At 42.1% G+C, this 20,968-nt stretch overlaps 1 protein-coding gene across 1 annotated transcript; it reads right to left on the reverse strand.

Annotated features, from left to right (window-relative positions):
• Positions 1-9,699: 9,699 nt before the first annotated feature.
• Positions 9,700-20,441, reverse strand: LOC311054708 (P43 5S RNA-binding protein-like; the record flags this gene model as incomplete). The annotated part of the gene is made up of 8 exons (XM_084070712.1): positions 9,700-10,019; positions 10,162-10,224; positions 10,616-10,845; positions 11,088-11,168; positions 11,549-11,622; positions 12,064-12,152; positions 12,252-12,348; positions 20,386-20,441. 8 exons carry the CDS (start codon positions 20,439-20,441, stop codon positions 9,753-9,755), a joined length of 957 nt encoding a protein of 318 aa, XP_083926838.1. The 3' UTR covers positions 9,700-9,752.
• Positions 20,442-20,968: the final 527 nt, after the last annotated feature.

A 20,968-nucleotide genomic window follows, 5' to 3' on the forward strand; every position in this document is an offset into this window, starting at 1 on the left:
AACAAAAAGCAACAAAAACATATCTTTCAACAACAAAATGGCTCATTTCAGATGGCTGCTCATACTCACCCAGTAATGTTAGCTGAACTGGGTATAATCAAGGTTCCATTTAAATCTGGTTACTAATTCACAAATCGGTCTTTGTCTTCCACTGTGCACAATAATTAATTTCTTCCATTCGGAATCTCAAGCTAAAAAGACTCAAAATAAATTAGGTTTCTGTGTATGGGAAGTCAAGTCACAAGGTCGGCAGTGTCTGAAATCTAAAAGTCCAGAGGCGCTTTGGGCTTCAATTCTGCCAAGCTGACAAAAACATGCCATTACTGCAAGTGTAGCCCCAGGAGAACACAGCCGTTCCATTCAGCACAGACTCTTCCTCCTCAAGCATGCAATTATCCCACTCACTGTATCTGGGGAAGCAATGCAAACAAATACAAAAGCTAACCGTCAAGTGATTTCAATTGGACAAAGGGGCTGGGTAAATCAACATCCACTCTATGAATAGCAGGTAATCACAGGTTGCTAAAACACATGCAAATATGCGCACGCACACACAAATGCATGTATACACATAATATACATAATATACATTCATGTACACACACACACACACACACACACACACACATACGCACGCACGCGTGCGCGCACGCACGCACACACACACACACACACACAAACACACACACACACACACACACACACACACACACACACACACACACACACACACACACACACACACACACACACACACACACACACACACACACACACACACACGTGCGCGCGTGTCATCATATCGTCATCGTCATCATCATCATCATCATCATCCCAGACTGGCTGACAGCAACATAATGACTTCTTTCTTCACCAAAGACTACAACATGCTATTATACTTCCCCCTCTTACAGCATCAAATGCAATACATTACAACATTGTCTTTGATATCATGTTTCATGTGCACTCATGCAACCAAATACAGAGTGGTGGTTGAGAGAAACAGTAACGGGAGCAGTTTATAATGCTGCACAAGGCATGGGGTGATGCAAATAGGGTATGTTATTCTGGGAGCTTATTCCCTTTCTCTTCCCATTTTCTCTCCCAGTATTATTCATATTTTTCAGACAAGCAGCTTTTGAAAAAGACCCCTGCTGACAATAATTTCAAACCCAAACCACACCAGTCACTATACTCCATCTTACAAAAATGTTGCTTGAGGGGCACAGACAAGGACACATTTCATGTCCTGGTACAGGAACAACACACGAAAAGAACAAATGGACGAGTACAAAATGTCAGGTCACCCTGCCCAGGGGGAGGGACCACATCCCACTTACAATTTCAAAATACTTGATTTTGGTTTCCCCGAGTTGTACGTAGGGCATCAACGTGCGCTGTGTAACAAACAAAAAGGTATACATGAGGCTAACAAGACAGCCTCCTGTCAAAGTGCAAATGTGTTGACAGTGACATGTAGACCATTAAGCAGCTGCAGCCATGTGCACAATGAGGCAGGCAGACAAGCAGGCAAGGCAGGGAGATGCTTATGACAAATGTATACATTGTCACAAAACACATCACACTTTTCCTCCCAGTTTGTTTCAGCAGCACAGTCATAGACAGTCATAGTGTGAAATATAAACTAGGAATAAACAGACAGACAGATGACAACAGCAAAGTTACGCAAGAAGAGACAGGAAGTCAAGTCAAAAGTTATCACCGATATCCTGATTGGATGTGACGGACTGGGATAGGGATAAAGAGAGGCATGGTTTATGCTGCTTTGGCCCGTACCTCAAGACTTTGGCCAATTCAGTGATTCTACATCTCCCATAATGCCTTGTGGCTTGCCATTGAATCCGGTTTTTAGCATTAACTTCCCATTTAATAGCTGCCCACAAAACTCCCAAACATATCCCACATACAGTACTTTTCAGTTTGTCATCTTGTTTTTGGCAAACCTACTTTCTTCCACAGAGACTCCTGTTGCCAGGCATTATGTGAAACGTAAAACCAGTGTGTGACCATGACTCATCACTAACAATGATGACTGATGATGCATCAAACAGGTCTGGTCTTTGTGATGTGTGATATTAGCGTGGATCTAGGTGTGCTCTGGGCCTGATTAGTGATCAGTGTTGATTAGAGGAAGTCCTCTGTGGATGTTACAGTCTTGTGGTTCTGTGATTGACCTACATTTAACACATTCTCCCTCTAATTAATCTCAACTGTGACCCTGCCCCCTTCTGACTGTGTGGTGCATTCTATTAATGAAACATGAGCTTCACAACGGTCTACAGTATGTACTTTCTCTCGCTCTCTCGTGTTCACTCTCATGTTCTCCTCTCCCTCTGGGCAGCCACGGGTGATCCTAGCAGTGCTGTGCTGTGCTGCAATGGACAACATAAACACACACACACACACACACACACACACACACACACACACACACACACACACACACACACACACACACACACACACACACACACACACACTTACTTGCTTATGGTTGTCCATCGAATCCGATGATGACGTCCACTTATGTCCTTAGCGGTGGGTTTGCAGGTGGCTAAAAAGTCCTATCCTGGAACCACATGTTCTATTGCAGGTAGGGCATGTGTAGGTTGTAGTGGCGGTAGTGGTGATGGCAGTCATGGGTGTGTTCCTCCTGTGTCTCTGTTGTTGCCTTCTTGCAGTCACACACACACACACACACACACACACACACACACACACACACACACACACACACACACACACACATTTTTTCTCACGCACACATTTTTTCTCACGCACACACACAAATTCACCAGAACACAGGAAATTACATATACATACTCTGTTAAAAAGACTTTCTTGATTTCTCTCCATCTGACTCAAACACTAAAGACCATTATTTCCCTATCTCACAGACAACACGCGCACACACACACACGCACGCATGCGCGCGCGCGCGCACACACACACACACACACACACACACACACACACACACACACACACACACACACACACACACACACACACACACACACACACACACACACACACACACACTGATGTTTCAACTACGTCTTCCTCACAGAGAACTATACACAGAGGTAGTCCCATGTCGTGAGGTTCATGTGAACACATCGTTCTCCCACAGTGAATTATAGATTGCCAGGCCACTATCAATCTCCATCCGGCTGTCCCGTCTCTCCACTCTGCACCTCAGTAAACAAACCCATCACAAATATACACACACTTATGCACCTATGCACAAACATGCACACCACAGACACACGCACACATGCCACTTACAGTATGTGCCTGTCACCATATGGAGACTCATTGCAATTCAATTCTACATTCATCTGGTGCTGCACGCTTTCCTTTGAAACACTATAATGTGCATCATATCTCGGTACTGAGTGATTCACTGTACAATGATAAACATGTCTGAACACACAACAAATTGTATTTGCAGCAGAGCAGGATTAAAAAAAAAAAAAATACAAACATATTGAAATAAACTGTATCAGAGACAGAGAGAGTCCATAAATCTTAATTGTAGTGATGTAAAATAAAGTCATGAATGATGTATAATATTACATTATATGATGGAAGAAAAATAGGTGGCAGCACAATATTGATGGCAGGAGGGGGAGAGCGGAGACAGAGAGGTGTTTGTGACGATTGCTTAAAAGCAAAATAAGAGAACAGACAAGTTCCCATTTTATATACTGCAATCTTCTTAATAGTGTAAAAGTATTGGAAACAAAACTGATATATATATAGGAACATTCTTCCAGCATTTTTTCTCTGCAAGGCTTCTTGGTTCTCTGTGGGTAGCCAACTGTTCTGATGATATGGACTGACAACTTCAGCTATCGACTTTGGTGGATGGGACGGGAGCAGGCCTTCGTGTGTGTGTGTGTGTGTGTGTGTGTGTGTGTGTGTGTGTGTGTGTGTGTGTGTGTGTGTGTGTGTGTGTGTGTGTGTGTGTGTGTGTGTGTGTGTGTGTGTGTGTGTGTGTGTGTAAAGTTCTTCTTGTTGGCATATTCTTTTCCCTTAAAGGATGATATCAATATTCCTCATATACAAACATACACTGGGCAATAAAAATAATCCTGTTTCTGGTCAACAAAGTATATACTGTAGGAGAAACGGAATAGCTCTAACAGACGGATTTACAGACAGTATTTCCGGCAAGCGTAACCAAAAATGATTTGCCGTTCTCTTTTCTATTGAGAGCTGCTAATGCCTGGTCTATAAAACCAACCAATAGATACAAGCCCTCTCAGGCATATTCTTGGCTTTTATTGCACAACTGAATGAGTGTCAGCCTGTGGCCTTTGTCAGCATTTTTCACAGAGACTTTTGAAAGGCACTTGAAGTTGTGTACTCCAAATCCCTTTATTATGTTATATGTAAAACAACTGAATTCATTCTACACATACATTAGTCTGGTCATCATTATCATCTATATACCTTAGGAATCTAATGTGAAGCAATAGAGAGACCATGTCATTTTCCTGCTCTTGTGTCTTACCAGTAGCCTACTTCACAAATGTGAAGTACTGGATTTACAGGATGCAGTTGTGTCACGTCACTGACGTCAGATAAAAAAGACTTGACTTAAACAGGGCCAGGGGAAGTGTGAGAAAGAGGAGGGGAAGAAGAGGTTTTGGGTCATCTATTCTTGAAGAAGCAGACTAAATCGGGGTATGACAGTGTTGTGGTTAACCTACTTCCCTTTATATCCCTGTTTGTGTGTGTGTGTGTGTGTGTGTGTGTGTGTGTGTGTGTGTGTGTGTGTGTGTGTGTGTGTGTGTGTGTGTGTGTGTGTGTGTGTGTGTGTGCGTGTGCGTGTGCGTGTGTGCCTGCGCGTGCGTGCGTGCGCGTGTGCGCGTGTGTGTGGGGGGGGTGTACAAAATATCTCAGAGGTAAATTAAAAAATTTCACTGTGCATGACTGTCCCCCTTTGAGCTTAATTACGCTCCTTGTTCTGCAAATTATACGGATGAAGGTTACGCGGCTATTTGCCATGGAAAAACATGGCCTGGCCCTCCGGTCAATGGCAGCGCAGCAGAGGTGATCTAACATTGTGGGAAGAGGATTGGGCACATGTGACGCATGTGCCCAAATGTATCATGGCCTTAGCTTTACACGGCAAAGAATGTAGGACATTGCAGTCACTAAACACGATTACATCAACAGCAACAGGTACTACTATAAAATAAAACATAAATAGAACAAATAAATCAGTAGCATCTTAACCACATTAACCACATTTTCAAAACAAATCTAAAATTTTCCAAAATAGCAAAGATAGCAGTTCTACAAGCTCACAATGTGTCACAGTGCTACTCGTGAGCTTGTAGATCGTCTATTTTAGCTATTTGTGATATGATGATGTTTTTAGAGTTTAAGTGGTTATATAAACTTAACATATGAATGCAACAGCGGTATTGTTTCATAACACATGACGTTTGGACATTATGTTGGTGGACATTATCTGGTGGACATGGACGAGGAATAAATAGGCTAAATGGCACCATTTCATGCTTTTTCATGCCATTTAGTGACAGATTTTAAGCGGTAGATGGTATTTTGCCCTGGAAAGATGCTACCACAATCATCATAAACATGCTCCTATATCCAGGAGGAAATGAAAGATTCTCCGTGCTTCTCTACACTTCTAAACTGTACAATGTCAATACATTAAAACAATAATACCTCTCCTCAGGCTCACTTCAAAGCATTCTCTTCACTTAAAGCCCGGAGGCTTATTCTCTGCAATTGGAAATCCGATAAACCTCCATCACTCACGAATAGGGTCAAGGATGTGCTATCCTTTATATACCATTAGAAAAGCTCAGGTACAACAGATACAAATCTCGCCAAAAATGTATAAAGGCCTGGTCCCCTTTTCTTGAATTCACCCTTTCTCTGCAGTCTTTTTCTACAACTTTATGTTAAATTATTTACTACTCCTTTTCTTTTTCTTTTTTCCCCATTTATAATTATTGTTTTTTTGTGAGGGAAGGGAGGGTGGGGTATATGTGGGGTTGTACGTATGTCTTTATCCTTGAGAATCCTATAAATAAAGTTATAAAAGAAATACCATGCATTTATAAGGAATATATTGATAGAAAAACAACTGCCTTCCCATTCACCCTTGCTGTGATGGATATATTATAAATTGCTCTTTTGCTCCATGTGTCTCTGAATGAAGTTCAGCCTACCATTCCAAAGGTCATCCACTGTAGTACTGTATATGGATAATTGGTGTGGCATTTCAGACATAGCCAGAGAGAGAGAGAGAGAGAGAGAGAGAGAGAGAGAGAGAGAGAGAGAGAGAGGGGTGTGTGCGTGTACGTGTACATGTGCGTATGTGTGTGTGTTTGGGAGATATGGTCAACTTGAACCCTAGCATCCCTTATCTGGGGGGAACGATCTACATAGCTCACAATGCGTCACAACATGACGTGGCTATTTTCAGAGATTTGGTTCCCAGAGATTTGGTGTAGAGGGGAAAAAAGAGCCGACCAAGTACAGCGCCAACACAGGTCAAGTTTACTATGGGTTTAAGTGGTTAATACAGTACATTCTTGCTCTCGTCAGTCCTGAGCCAGGCTCTGCATGTGATACAGAGTCTGTGTGGGCACTCTTTTTTTGCACCACTCTTCTTGGCTTAGTGCTAGATGTCCCTAACGGACGATCTACACCAGACTTTTGCGCGTTTGTTTAGATTATCAATGATACCGGCTACACCAGGCGCGCGGATATGCGAGTCCCTAAAATACAGTAGGACTGGATCTAAAAGTGCGCGTGTGCGTAGATGCACGTGTGTGCGTCGTGCGTGTGTGTGAAAATTCTCTGGTGTGTTAAGGGATAGTTCACCCAAAAAATCTATTACACACCCCATGAAGCCTTGAATTCATAGAGATGTTTTTGTTTTGGTCGCATTCCTTAGCCAATAATTTGATGCCCGGCGGAAAGATGCTAATGTCTCCGGTAGTTGACACTTTGAGTCTCCTACCGGAGCCGCCGCCGGTCATCAAATTATTGTCTTAGGAATGCGACAAATAAAAAAATCTCCATGAATTCAAGTCTCCATGGGGTGCGTAATCAATAGTAAAAAAGGCATTTTGGGGGTGAACAACCCCTTTAAACCATTTAGGGCGGGAACCCCTATTTGTAACTAAACCTTTCAAGACGGGAACCCCTTTTGGGGTTGTTGTTGCTATGTACAGTACAGTATATAGCAACATAACATTTGAGCGGTGTAGCCGCTCCTATAAGTGGGTTTGGGACCGTCGTGAAAAGACCGTCGTGAAAATGTGTCTTTCGCTGTACTGTGATTGGCTGACTCTATCACACCCTTTGCTCAGTACTGTGATTGGCTAGCGAGACGCATGATGAAATTAATAACCTATAAATATCACCACGCACTTCACTTTTTTTAAGTGAGCTTTCATCGCTGTGATGAACTTCAATAACACCGCTCACTTCAAACACTGGGTGTGATTTTTGAATACATATTTGAAGTTTCTCCAGAAAACGAAATGGTCTAAATGGGTTTAGAATACAATTAGTAATCCGGCAGTTGAGAAAAAACACCTAATCAATGGGAAAGACATTTCACAGGTTTTGAACACCAGTAACCAAGTACTGTATGAGTCCCATTTGTAACAGGTTGCATGCCCCATTGATAGATAAAATGTATGTAGAACAAAGATGGTAAACATTTAAGGTACTCTTCTGCTTATTTCCTTACCATATTTCCATATAACCATGGAAACAAGAATAATCCCTTAAATTCCCATAACCCACTGAAAGGTAGTGCATATGTATCCCCAAAGCAGCAGTGCTAGAAATGCACTTAACGCCAGCAAGTTGATTACAGGCGATTATTCAAAAAACGTTTACCCTGAACCATGCTGACTGATTCACTTTCATCAGTTTGTCCTCAGTCCTCACACTGCTAAATAATGCAATGCATTTAAATTATGCTTTTGACGCAGCTGGGCAAAATACTGCTCTGAACCAATCTCTTTGCAAATTACATTCTGTATCAAATAAAAAAAAGAAGTCTCAAAAGAACCACAGGTAAGGTAATTATGGCTGTTCCTGATAACCCATTATAGGTACGACATGTACTGTACCTCCCTGATGTGGGGTACATGGCAAATTACACAGGCCAGGTCAAAGCAGGGGACATGTGTAGGTGCTAGTAATGGCCTGAAACGGGGCCTCAAAAATGACCTTCGGCAGAGCAGCGATGACACTGATAGAACTCAACTGACAGGCTGTTAGTGAGCTTAAATGAGGCTTTGAAATGTACTCTGTCCTGTGCCATTAGGAGCAGAAAACATGATGCAGCCTAATAGACGGCTGTGTTGCCAAGGGACAGTTTGTGTTGAAAACGGTTTAGCACATGCACACATATTGACCAATTGTATTGCATGTGCTTAAACAAAGGTCATTTGAATGAGTGTTTGGTTAAAACAAAAAGTTGTGAAAAAGTTAAAGTATTGAGCTCATTTATAAAGCTCCTTTGAATTGATATTGTTGGTTCAATAGCACGGGTCTCCCTAGCTCTATAATAAACCTTAAAATACATTTTCAGGTGGGTTGTCAATTTCATCCGATAAGGAGAGGGCACCCATTCATCAACTCCAATTTTGTAGTGTTCCAGTTGCAACTTTGTCTGCTAATTTCTCTCCTGATTGGATAAAATAGGTATCCCAACCTGAAAATGCATTCCCTTTACTAAAGACCTGGAGGGAGACCGTGGTTACTGAAACGAGCACCATTTATAGCAATGATTGCCTTCAGAATATGGAGCTACTGTATAACACTTATATATAACAATATTGCACCTTTAGTGATCAACTTAACTCTAGGTGCAAAATGTTTTTTTATTTACTATTCTTTGCCTTCAGGTCATTTATTATATGGTTTTGGAATCTGCTTTATTTTGTTTATTCATTCATAAATTATACTCGGTGCCAGAAAACATCTGAAGCTGACCTACCCCAATTCAGCCCTTCAAAATACTAAAGGACTACATGCCTTAAACTACAGAAGTCACTGGTCAAAGTAAACACCATAGTTTTACATAACTCACAATTCAATAATGGATGAAATACTGTATGCGTATTCTTTGAGCTGACATCAGTGTCATATACAGGGTATGAGCATATATGCGCTTCTACTCTAGACAATGATTAAGTCAACATAATGTCAGACTAAGCAAACTAAACTGCTATGTGAAATGACAGGCTTTGTCTGCCTTTTAGAGCTTACAATACATCAGTCTGACAGGTTTGGAACTCTAAATAAAGACCCAAACCACATTTATATTACAGCAACAGAGATGAAAATTCATGTAATCAGGGAAGTTGAATAAAGAGGTTCAATCAAATCAGGTTCAAACTTTTTATTGGGTCATGTCATAAACTCAGTTATACAAGTTTCCTTAATAAACGCTCCAACTTTGAATCTTGACAATGTAAAGCTTAAAACAAAAAAAAGTTTCTTTTCAACTAATCAATGACCATCAACCAAGGTCAAAATGTAGTAATGCAACCAAAAGACCCAATATATATTACACATTTCTTATAATTCAGAAATCATTTTTAGATTCTCAAAACATCCATTTTTCTTTTACTACAAATTAGACATATTTTTAGATTCTCAAAACCTAAGGAAAACAAAAACTTAATTCATACTCAAAGTAGTAGTAGTAGCTTAATTTAAACTGCAAGTGGCAAGACTTCAGGTTTGGGCTCCAAAAGGCGCTGCTGTTTGAGACTGAAGAGGTTCCGCAGATTAACCTCTGGGTCAACGTAGTGAGGGATCTTGCGCTCATTGAAGAGGCCTGAGAGGTTTGCCTCCACCTTGGCACGTCTTGAGATCCGCAAGCGCAGGGCAAAGAGGTGACGCAAGTCATCTTCCACCAGAGGCTGCCGATGCTGAATATGGAGACGCTTCTGCCAGGACTTCTTTGCCCGCTGCCGTTTCTGTCACCAAGCATTTACAGACAGAGCAACATTGTCAATGATCGATTATGAAAAGGGAACAAAAACGCAGGTGCAAATAAGACTTGCAGTCAAATGGTTACTGTGTTAAGTAGTATCAAGCCGTTAAAGTTAGATTGAATACCTGGCTCACCTTCTGAAGATTGGTCCCTGGGTCATGGTGAAGGAGGTGTCTGGTCATGCTCTCCTGTTAGACAGAACCAGTAATGCGTTACTGCATTCATCCGTATTACTGTGAAAACTTAAGACTTTCAGTACAAGCTTAAAGGACAAGTAATGGAAACAGGAAATTGGGAGACTATATATATTTATATCTAGAAGCAGCACTATAATCATCCAACAAACACACCCTTCACTGCAGTATGAAGTGTTTGGAGCAGATAAAATGTGCCATTTAACTACATAAAATTAGTACAAATTATTCAGCAAGGAGGGCTTCCAACCGAGCGCAAAAAGCAGTTGGGAGCCTTTCACTTCAATTTCACAGAAAATAAAGTGATTGCCCTAAGTGGACCAATGCAAAAAATATGTGGAGCCCCAATTTCACATCAAAGTCAAGAGAAGGCCAGCTTACTCACCCGCATGGCAAACTTTTGTGGGCAGTCAGGGAAGGAACAGCTGTATTTGAGCAGCTTAAAGTGCACTTTGTGGATGTGGTGCTGCAGATTGAAGGTTGTAGAAAAGTACGCCTGGCAGTCAGTCCTGGGGCAAAGCAGAACAGGCTTATGCGAGGCATGGCTGCGTCTGTGTCTGCGTAGAGAGTCCCCTCTCTTAAACACCTTCTTACACACCTTGCAGGGGAAAGTGACTGGAACACAAATCATTAAGTTAGTTGTTGTCACAACACAATTCGACATCTTATTTCTAGCAGCAGTACAACACAATTCGACATCTTATTTCTAGCAGCAGTGGCCAACATATAGGAATTTGAGAGAAACCTGAAGGAGAGAGGTCACCTGTATACCTCACTGAAAATCAATGCAGATAAACATCCCTGAAAACAGTTCTTGGCAACAGGTGCCCCAGAATAGACAGACACAAAGACTATACCTGGATGTTTCTTTGTGTGCTTCTGTAGTTTCCCCCAGGTGTGTTCAAGGACCTCACATCCCTCATGTGGACAGCGGTACCCTGCAGAGACCAAAAGACAGGACAGCAGAAAAGTGTCAGTGTTAAGCTAAAAAAAAAGTTAGAGGGAAAAAAGACTAATCTTACAAGTGGAATACCTGCTGGGGAGTGCTGATTAACCACTTCAGCCCCATATATGATGGATAGTGAAAATGGTTGATCTGCCAATTCTTGAAAACATTTAACAATATGACAGCATGCCTAAAATTAGGACCCCAGTTTAAAGTGGTTATGCTAAATGTAAGGGGGATCCCATCTTCTCTGGGAATTACATTTCCTCTTCATGAGTCGGAACATGTCACATGCAATTATTATGACGATAACTCCTTTAATTATAGCAATTGTGGAAGAGTAGAGGAAAGAACCCCTGGAAATTGACCAACCTGTGTGCCTTTTCTCATGGGATTTGCGGGTGGTATGGGAGTCGAATGTTTTACCACAGCCAGCCTTTGAGCACCTGAATGGAAAAACGAGGTACATAAAAATATGTTTATCACTGCTCTGCCAATTCTGTTTTGCAGCCCAACCCATTTCTTAGCCCCCAAGCAATTGCCACCACACCAGTCTAAGATTTCATTTTAAATGTATACAATTAAGGGATATTTCACTTTCACAATAAAATTCAAAAAAGTAAGGAAAAGTCACGGCCCTCTCACGCATTAGTCCTTCTAATGCGTGAGGGCGGGGCTGTTATTTTTCCATTACTTTTTTTTAATAATGTTTGTCTTATTTGAAAGTGGAAAATCCATTTAACTGTTAAGACCACTCAGCCCCGACTACATAAACACAGGGAAGCCACTTATTTGACAAGATTCCATTTTTTAATGACATAGGCATTTAGGTTATCAATTTTACAACATGTTTCTATGAATCGTAGACAACACAATTAGAAACCTACTTAAACTGAGCAGTCACCCCATGCTCATTTAAGTGCATCTTAAATGCTCTGCGTTTCTTGAAGGTCAATGAGCATTTTGGTTGAGTGCACTGAAAAAACACAGAAGTTTTAATCAAAAGCCTCAATCGTTTGTGCACAGATTGAAAATAATCATACAACGGTAATACGGCACCCTCGTGTGGCCAAACCTTGAAGTACACCTCTTTATCTCCATGGGAATAACGCACGTGTCTCTTCATGGCGTTTGGGTCAAAGAAGCTGGTCGTGCAGCTCGCCACAGTACACCTGTACACAGGAGAGGTCAGTTAACTTCAAAGTATACAACACTAGGGGGGAGGGGGGACAAGTCTGAAACCCATTAACTTCACTGGCCTGTACTGCTTTATGCCGCTGTGTCGAAGAGCGTGGCGGGTCAGATGCGACTGTTGCCGAAAGCGACGCCCGCAGCCTTCAAACTTGCAAACAAATGGACGCTGCGAATATAGAAGAATGTAGTTTTAATCAGTGTCCTTAAGTACAGTAGGCTACTTGGGTATACTTACTAAGTTTAATTATTATACCGAAAAACACAATAGGCTCTATCTATGCACAGCAGCCATATTGGAAAGAAATTGGGCCTCTTCTTACTTCCTTCACAGGTGTTACCAATGAAGGCTCTGTTCCATTCTGGTTATCGTGCATGTTGGCTCACTAGAAACACTCCATTTTGGTTCCTAAATGGCCCCTTGTGGTGGGTTTGTAACTCAGTGTACAAATGGAACCAAATGGACCCGTAGTACACTCTCAGAGTTATGGGGTCCTTGAAAATAAGACAACCACTATGCCACACTAAATGGAATAGAGCCTTAATTGGTATCATTGGTAACACCTGTGAAGGAAGTAAGGAAGGGGCCCAATTCATTCCCAATATGGTTTCTGTGCATAGAGCCTATTGAATTGTTTCAGAATGTTTTGCAGAAATAACATACCGCTCCGGAGTGCGTCCTCAGGTGTCGTTTCAGTTTCCACTGCTTATGAAACACTCCATCACAGCCAGCATGGCTGCACGGGAGCACCAGGATCTGTGGCTTCTCACTTATTATACCGTTCATTGTCTCTGGTACTAGAAGGACAAGGCCGTGATTCTGTGCTGAACTGTTTCTTATAGGGTTTGGGGCGAGGTTGCTCATTAGTTCATTGCCACCAGTGGTGTAAAGTAACTTAAGTACATTTACTCAAGTACTGTGTGGCCTACTTAAGTACAATTTGGAGGTATTTGTTTTACTTCTACTCCATGACATCTCATAGGAAAATATTGTGCTTTTCTACTCCACTGTCTACAATTATTTGAAAACTTTAGTAATTAGTGTGTAGATTTTGATTATTATTACAAAACATACATTAGCCACTTCAGCCCTATATACATTTAGGCCATTTGAAAATAGCCGATTTACAAGCTCACAATGCTTTGCAACGTATTGTGAGCTTACCTAGATCTGCTATTTTAAAAAAAATGTTTAGGCTATGCATTATTTGAAAACTTGTGAATTGGGACATTCTGCATAATGAGCACTTTCTATTTTTGGTGCTTTAAGTACATTTTGATACCAATATGTTGTTACTTTTACTCAAGTCAATTTTGAATTCCGGACTTATACTGGGTGTTTCTACATTGCAGTATTGATACTTTTACTTAAGTAAAACATGTGAGTACTTCTTCCATCACTGATTTCCACCTTCCCAATCAATCAATGACGCAACAAGCAGTGGGCAGAGCAGTGGCAAGCACGTTGGCATCTTAAACATGATGATGATCTAAGTTATATCTTCGAGTTCGTCATATGTAAGACGCTGTGCATGGTGCGAAAATAGACTATGTTCTATGTACAAGCTCACAATGCAACATGTGAACTTGTAAATCTGTTATTATTTTTAAATGTTGACCCTTTTCACCCAAAAATAGGGACACAAGGGTGAGAGTGGTTAAGAATGATGAAGCAAAGTCGAATATAATTAGACCCTCATTGGGCGTAGGCGTACCTAGATACTGAACTGAACGCACGCATTGACGAATGCAAAAAGCGTGCATTTTCAAGGTATTGACTGTTGCGATACAGTTTTATGCTCAGCAGAGGGCAGTATGTCTCAGTTAAGCTGTAAGCTGCATACTGGTACAACCATAGAGGTATCCACCTGTTTCCTAAGCTGAATTCCATTCCCCAAAACTCGGTCACTCGCTCACTCTCCTCGCTTCCTCCACTCGCGCCTAAGCCCCGCCCCTGCGAGGAGCCGAGGATTATTTGAGAGGACGAGTGGTCGAGCGGTTGCCCTCAAAGGATCGGACTGCACTCAGCAGCGTCATTTCAAAGCGACGGCAAATTCCGCGATCACTTATGACATCTCACACAGCTAGACCAGAGCCGTGGATGAAAATATACATGCATAGAATAATATGCAGGTATAGAATTATACAGAATATAAGAATAGACAATTTCTCAATGGGGATGGCCACATCGTTATCTTTATAGTTAACATTGTTGTGCAAGGCCATTTATTCCTGAAATAGTGAATGAAGCGCCAGGATGAGCAAACTTACATTTATGAATTTAATCCTGACCTGTCCCTCTTTTTGCTCGTACAGTCCCCAGCAGTACAAAAATGTACTCCATGAAGTGTAGATGTGTGTCAAAAAGGAAACGTCGCAGCCGAGGGGCGCGCAGAACGGTGGATGCATATTTATAGCAGAAACAGCTTCACATTTAACTATAGCCATACTCATTCAATTCTGAACCGATTCTTAAAATGTAAAATTCTCTATTTAGCTGTGAAGGGTCTTCTTTCATGTGTATCAGTCATGATTGTTTCACCAACAAACAATATTAAATATCGGCGGGTCCTTCTTCTCCATCGCGCTGTTCGCGCACCTCCCGTTTTCTTTTCTTTTTCTTCGTCCCAGAAGTTAAAAATGTTAACATAATCTTTGTCTCAGTCATTCATAGTAGTCCGTGTACTGCATTGAGGCATGCACGAATAGAAACAGCTTTTGAGACAGAAGAAAGTGTGCACAATATATTACAATGTATAATTGTATTATGCTTTATATCATTCAACAACGCAATAAAGCCAGTGGCTTGTTGCGGTCTTTTCAGTTACTTTACACTGTGTGTGTGTGTGTGTGTGTGTGTGTGTGTGTGTGTGTGTGTGTGAGAGATGCGCAACGAGTGAGCGGCGGCGGCGAGGGCGGGGGGGGGGGGGGGGTGTTTTCGGCACATGTGGAGGAGGAGGACCATGTAAACGTCACGGGAGAAGGGGAAAAAAACAAAAAAAAGTGTACACGTGATGCGGAAGTCTGCCGCGGAGGAGCTGTTGAGAGTGGCCGAGGATACACTTGATGTACACTCGCTCAATGCGGAAGTGGAGAGCCTCCTCGCCGACTCCACTCGACTCCACTCGCCTCCTCCAAGAAGCACATGAACAATTGGACCGCGACTACTTCCGGTTCGAAGTCGGAGTGACCGAGTGGGAGTGAGCGAGTGGCCGAGATTTTCGGTATTGGAATTTGGCTCTAGGCTTGTGTTTTCCACTTCCTGTCGGATTTCATTGGATATCATTAGTCATCTGACCGGTTTCATTGGATTTCATTGGACCAAAAGACAGGAAGTGGAACACAGTGAAGCCAAATTCCAATACCGAAAATCTCGGCCACTCGCTCACTCCCACTCGGTCACTCCGACTTCGAACCGGAAGTAGTCGCGGTCCAATTGTTCATGTGCTTCTTGGAGGAGGCGAGTGGAGTCGAGTGGAGTCGGCGAGGAGGCTCTCCACTTCCGCATTGAGCGAGTGTACATCAAGTGTATGCTCGACCACTCTCAACAGCTCCTCCGCGGCAGACTTCCGCATCACGTGTACACTTTTTTTTTGTTTTTTTCCCCTTCTCCCGTGACGTTTACATTGTCCTCCTCCTCCACATGTGCCGAAAACACCGGCCGCACCCCCCCCCCCCCTCGCCGCCGCCGCTCACTCGTTGCGCATCTCTCACACACACACACACACACACACACACACACACACACACACACACACACAGTGACACACACACACACACACACACACACACACACACACACACACACACACACACACAGTGTAAAGTAACTGAAAAGACCGCAACAAGCCACTGGCTTTATTGCGTTGTTGAATGATATAAAGCATAATACAATTATTCATTGTAATATATTGTGCACACTTTCTGTCTCAAAAGCTGTTTCTATTCGTGCATGCCTCAATGCAGTACACGGACTACTATAAATGACTGAGACAAAGATTATGTTAACATGTTTAACTTCTGGGACGAAGAAAAAGAAAAGAAAACGGGAGGTGCGCGAACAGCGCGATGGAGAAGAAGGACCCGCCGATATTTAATATTGTTTGTTGGTGAAACAATCATGACTGATACACATGAAAGAAGACCCTTCACAGCTAAATAGAGAATTTTACATTTTAAGAATCGGTTCAGAATTGAATGAGTATGGCTATAGTTAAATGTGAAGCTGTTCCTGCTATAAATATGCATCCACCGTTCTGCGCGCCCCTCGGCTGCGACGTTTCCTTTTTGACACACATCTACACTTCATGGAGTACATTTTTGTACTGGGGTTCTGGGGACTGTACGAGCAAAAAGAGGGACAGGTCAGGATTAAATTCATAAATGTAAGTTTGCTCATCCTGGCGCTTCATTCACTATTTCAGGAATAAATGGCCTTGCACAACAATGTTAACTATAAAGATAACGATGTGGCCATCCACATTGAGGAATTGTCTATTCTTATATTCTGTATAATTCTATACCTGCATATTATTCTATGCATGTATATTTTCATCCACGGCTCTGGCTGTGTGAGATGTCATAAGTGATCGCGGAATTTGCCGTCGCTTTGAAATGACGCTGCTGAGTGCAGTCCGATCCTTTGAGGGAAACCGCTCGACCACTCGTCCTCTCAAATAATCCTCGGCTCCTCGCAGGGGCGGGGCTTAGGCGCGAGTGGAGGAAGCGAGGAGAGTGAGCGAGTGACCGAGTTTTGGGGAATGGAATTCAGCTTAGGAAACAGGTGAATAGAGTACAACCTCATACAGTCTATGGGTACAACAGGGGCCCACAATTCAGTAGTATAGGCCTTTTTATAGGGTTTTTAACTCTGAGTTCTGTCCTACTCCACTCTTTAATTGAATTGCTTATTGTCTGCAATATATAACTAATGTTGAGAAACAAAACATGTCCACTCCTCTGTCTTTATACACCTCAAGAAAGTTTTTTTATTTTTATTAACAGTCTATTCATGTTCTTAAGAAGACAGATAGTTGCAGAGAGAGAGGTCTGATTACTTACAGTAGATTGGTTGTTGCTGTAGGGTCATGATTGATTGTGACATATTAGGCCTAAGGCTAAAACACTAGAAAAGTTGATGACAGGCCAGGGTGTTCCTTGTTTAAATTGAAATGGTCAATCGGGAGCAGTTAAGTGGTTCAGTGTCTTGCTCAAGGACACTTTGACATATTCATAGGCCTGTCATAATTATTACATAATTGCCTAATCGCAAAATGTTCATATATTTTAAAAAATATCCAAAATGATGGCAGATCTACAAGTTCACAACGCTATTAATGTTTTTTTGAAAGTATAAAGTTATTAGATATGTCAGTCATTTCTTTGTATATTTAAGTAATTTGTCATTATCTGTCCTGTGTAACCTTAAAGCCAAAAGGCAAACAGAAATTGTTATTCATATGATGCAGTGTTCAACAATAAAAACACAATTAAATCGTTAATCACATTTTTTTGTGTAACAATTAATCTTAAAAATCGTAAAATTTCATAGAGTCAGGAGAAACCCAGGATCAAACCCGGCCTCCTGAGCCACTGATGCCCCAGCTGCCTGATGGAGAATAAATTGGCCCCTTGATGCGGCACTCTCCCGTGCAATTCTTTTTCTCACTGTCTCTCTGTTAGTCACTGAGGAGCAAAATGAAATATTCAGAGGGGACTGTCAGAATGCACAATGTGCCTCCATTAGTGAGATCCATTAGAGAAACACTGCAGCTGAAAAACTTAACTGCATCAAGAAAAACCCAACCCTATACACAGCCACATATTCTGTGTTCATTTAACTCTGAGAGTGTAAAGAATGTGAGTTTGGGTACATTTTACACTCAGAGTTAGATTAACATAGAGCATTGTACTGCGTATGGTTGGTTCATGGTCTGAAACGACACAGCGGCAAAAACAGCCTAAAACATCTCACGTTTCACTGTTGAATTGATTTCCACTAATGGTTCCCACAAGATGGTCAGCAGGTCAATTAGCAAAAGCAGACTTTTGGAAGTTAATTACTTCATATACTGCATGAAACAAGAGTGCCATTTGCGCTTATGCAACATAGAGTGAACCTGCAGTTAAAGGACGACTTCACCACTTTTCAACCTATCTTCATATAATTGGTCCTCACTAATGCTCATGATAAAATGGTACCATTTTCTTCTACTCGGTCTGTGTCCCAGAGGAGGGCTGTGGACAGTTCAGAAACCGTCTACCAGTGACATCATCGATGAGGAATCCAAGCTAATAGAAACTGAAGGCTTTCTATTCCTGGAAAGTTGCAATGCAATAATAGAAGCCATTGTTCTCGCAATAATAAAAATCTAAATAATAAACTTGAAATCTTGTTGGAAAAAAAAAATCCTGCCTAATGATGATGTCACTGGTAGACGGTTTCTGGACTGTCCACAGCCCTCCTACGAGACACAGACCAAGTAGAAAAAAATGGTACCATTTTATCATGAGTATTAGTGAGGACCAATTATATGAAGATAGGTTGAAAAGTGGTGAAGTCGTCCTTTAAGAGGGTGAAACTTTAATTACCCTGCTCTGCTGGGCTAGTGGGCTTGCTTAGTATATTATGGAGCATATGGTTATACATAGAAAATCTGTTACAGTTAAATGACCCCTTCAACACCCCCCCCCCCCCCCATCTCCTCATGTGCCTCATATTACAAGATCCTACAGTGTAGCAGGGTGGACATGGTCTCTCTCTCTCTCTCTCTCTCTCTCTCTCTTTCTCCTATGCCACCTCAGCTCATAGTCTCTACCCACTCTATTATGAGGACAACTGACACCTGAGTAATTGAGACAGCTATATAAAGGCAGCAGGAAAATCAGCCTGTCCGAGCATCTCCACTGACTTGTCTCCATGGCCTCTGTCAGCTCGACTGTTGGGCTTGAGCTTTTGTCTTTAACCAGTTACCAGTGCAGCCTCCAGGTGCTACAAGCTGGGTGCACTGATCAATGGCCTACTTGGACTGATCTGGGGTTTATGTGTGGGTTATCTAGCCAGCCATGTATGGCAGTGACCTACCGTATTGGGGAGTGTACCAGTGACAACGCTGCTGCTTTGCCTGGGTTGAAACGACTGGTCATACATTAAGAGTGCCGTTAGTTAAATGGATGTTGGCTGGATGGACTCACTACTCCAGCAACCATCTCTGTGGCCTTCAGTACTTTTGTTTCTTTGGATTCAATTTAGTATCAGCTTGGTCAGGGGGCGGACTGACCAGGCCAGTCCAATATTAAGTGACCTGTTTCGTCTTGTCTCACTATGTTTGCTTCCTTTGTTAGGACCAGAGTTGGGGACTGAGGCTGGGCATCGTGCCCTCCGGTGGTGGTGGTGACCCCCATCGGCGTGTGCCAGGACAAACCACCCTTTGCTTTTGTGTGTGTGCCTATGGTTGCCCTGGCTCCTGGGGGTTCCCCCTGCCCTGGGTCGGGTGGCCCTGTCCTTGCTGGTGAGCCCCAAAACCCTGGTCTGTTAGATTATGTTTGTCATTATTTTTGTGTATGCTACTGTACATATCAACGTGCGTGCAGCTATTTTTCATAATAATGAAACGCCAACGCAATGTTTTTAATTGTTTGTACCAAATAAAATACAATTGATGCTTTTGTACTTAATCACGCCTCAGTCTATCATTAAATGTACAACAAACCTTGTGGGGAGTCATACTGTGTTATCAGTGCACCTCCAGAATTAGATTGGAAACCATTTCCTATTGGGTGCAATTCCTTAGGTGGCGTAGTTGGCTATATTCATTCTTATCACCCAGTTACACTATAGCTTTAAGTAGCTTACATCTTGTCTACATAAGGCATCCAGTTCTACCTACAATTTACAATTTAGGCAATTTAGGCATTTAGCAGACACTTATCCAGAGTGACTTAACAGAGGGATAACAAAGTGGTGCCTTGAAGAAACTTGGATACCAGGTAAACAATCTCCATAAACAACATGCTACCTTAACTCCATTCTGAGGGGCTCGGACAACATTCTGAAGGCTCGGACAACATTCATGATGATGTGTTAGCTGATCTAGTGGTTGCACTTCAGGTGAAATCTGCCTAATAGTTGCAATTAGGCATGAGAGAAGCCTTTATAAACCGCAGGTCTACTCTTTGTGTCAGCACATTAGAGAATTCCTGTGTTTAAATGGACAATCAAATATTAAGCACTTATCCATTTGTAACTCAGAGATTGTACAAATGTAACCAAACGGGCCCTTTACATTGTTACACTCAGAGTTAAATGAACACTGAGGATTTTACTACATACATCAAATTTGAAAAAAATAAGTAAAAAATTATGTCTAATTCTTAATTTGGATCCTTTTTTTGCCTGGTTCTCTTATCCCACCTCACCCAGACTGTCGCATCCTTCCTACGGTGCGCAGAGTACAACTGCATGGCAACGGGAGGATGCTTGGCCAGAGATGAGGGAGGGTACTCTGGTCCCACGTGTCCTCATCACCGCAGAGTAGACCCAACACAATTCTCCTCATTTTATATCCTCCGTGTCCGCATGCCGCAGATTCGCATACATTA

This window comes from Gymnoscopelus microlampas (genome assembly GCF_963454915.1).
Source record: "Gymnoscopelus microlampas genome assembly, chromosome: 11".
NCBI classification, from domain to species: Eukaryota; Metazoa; Chordata; class Actinopteri; order Myctophiformes; family Myctophidae; genus Gymnoscopelus; species Gymnoscopelus microlampas.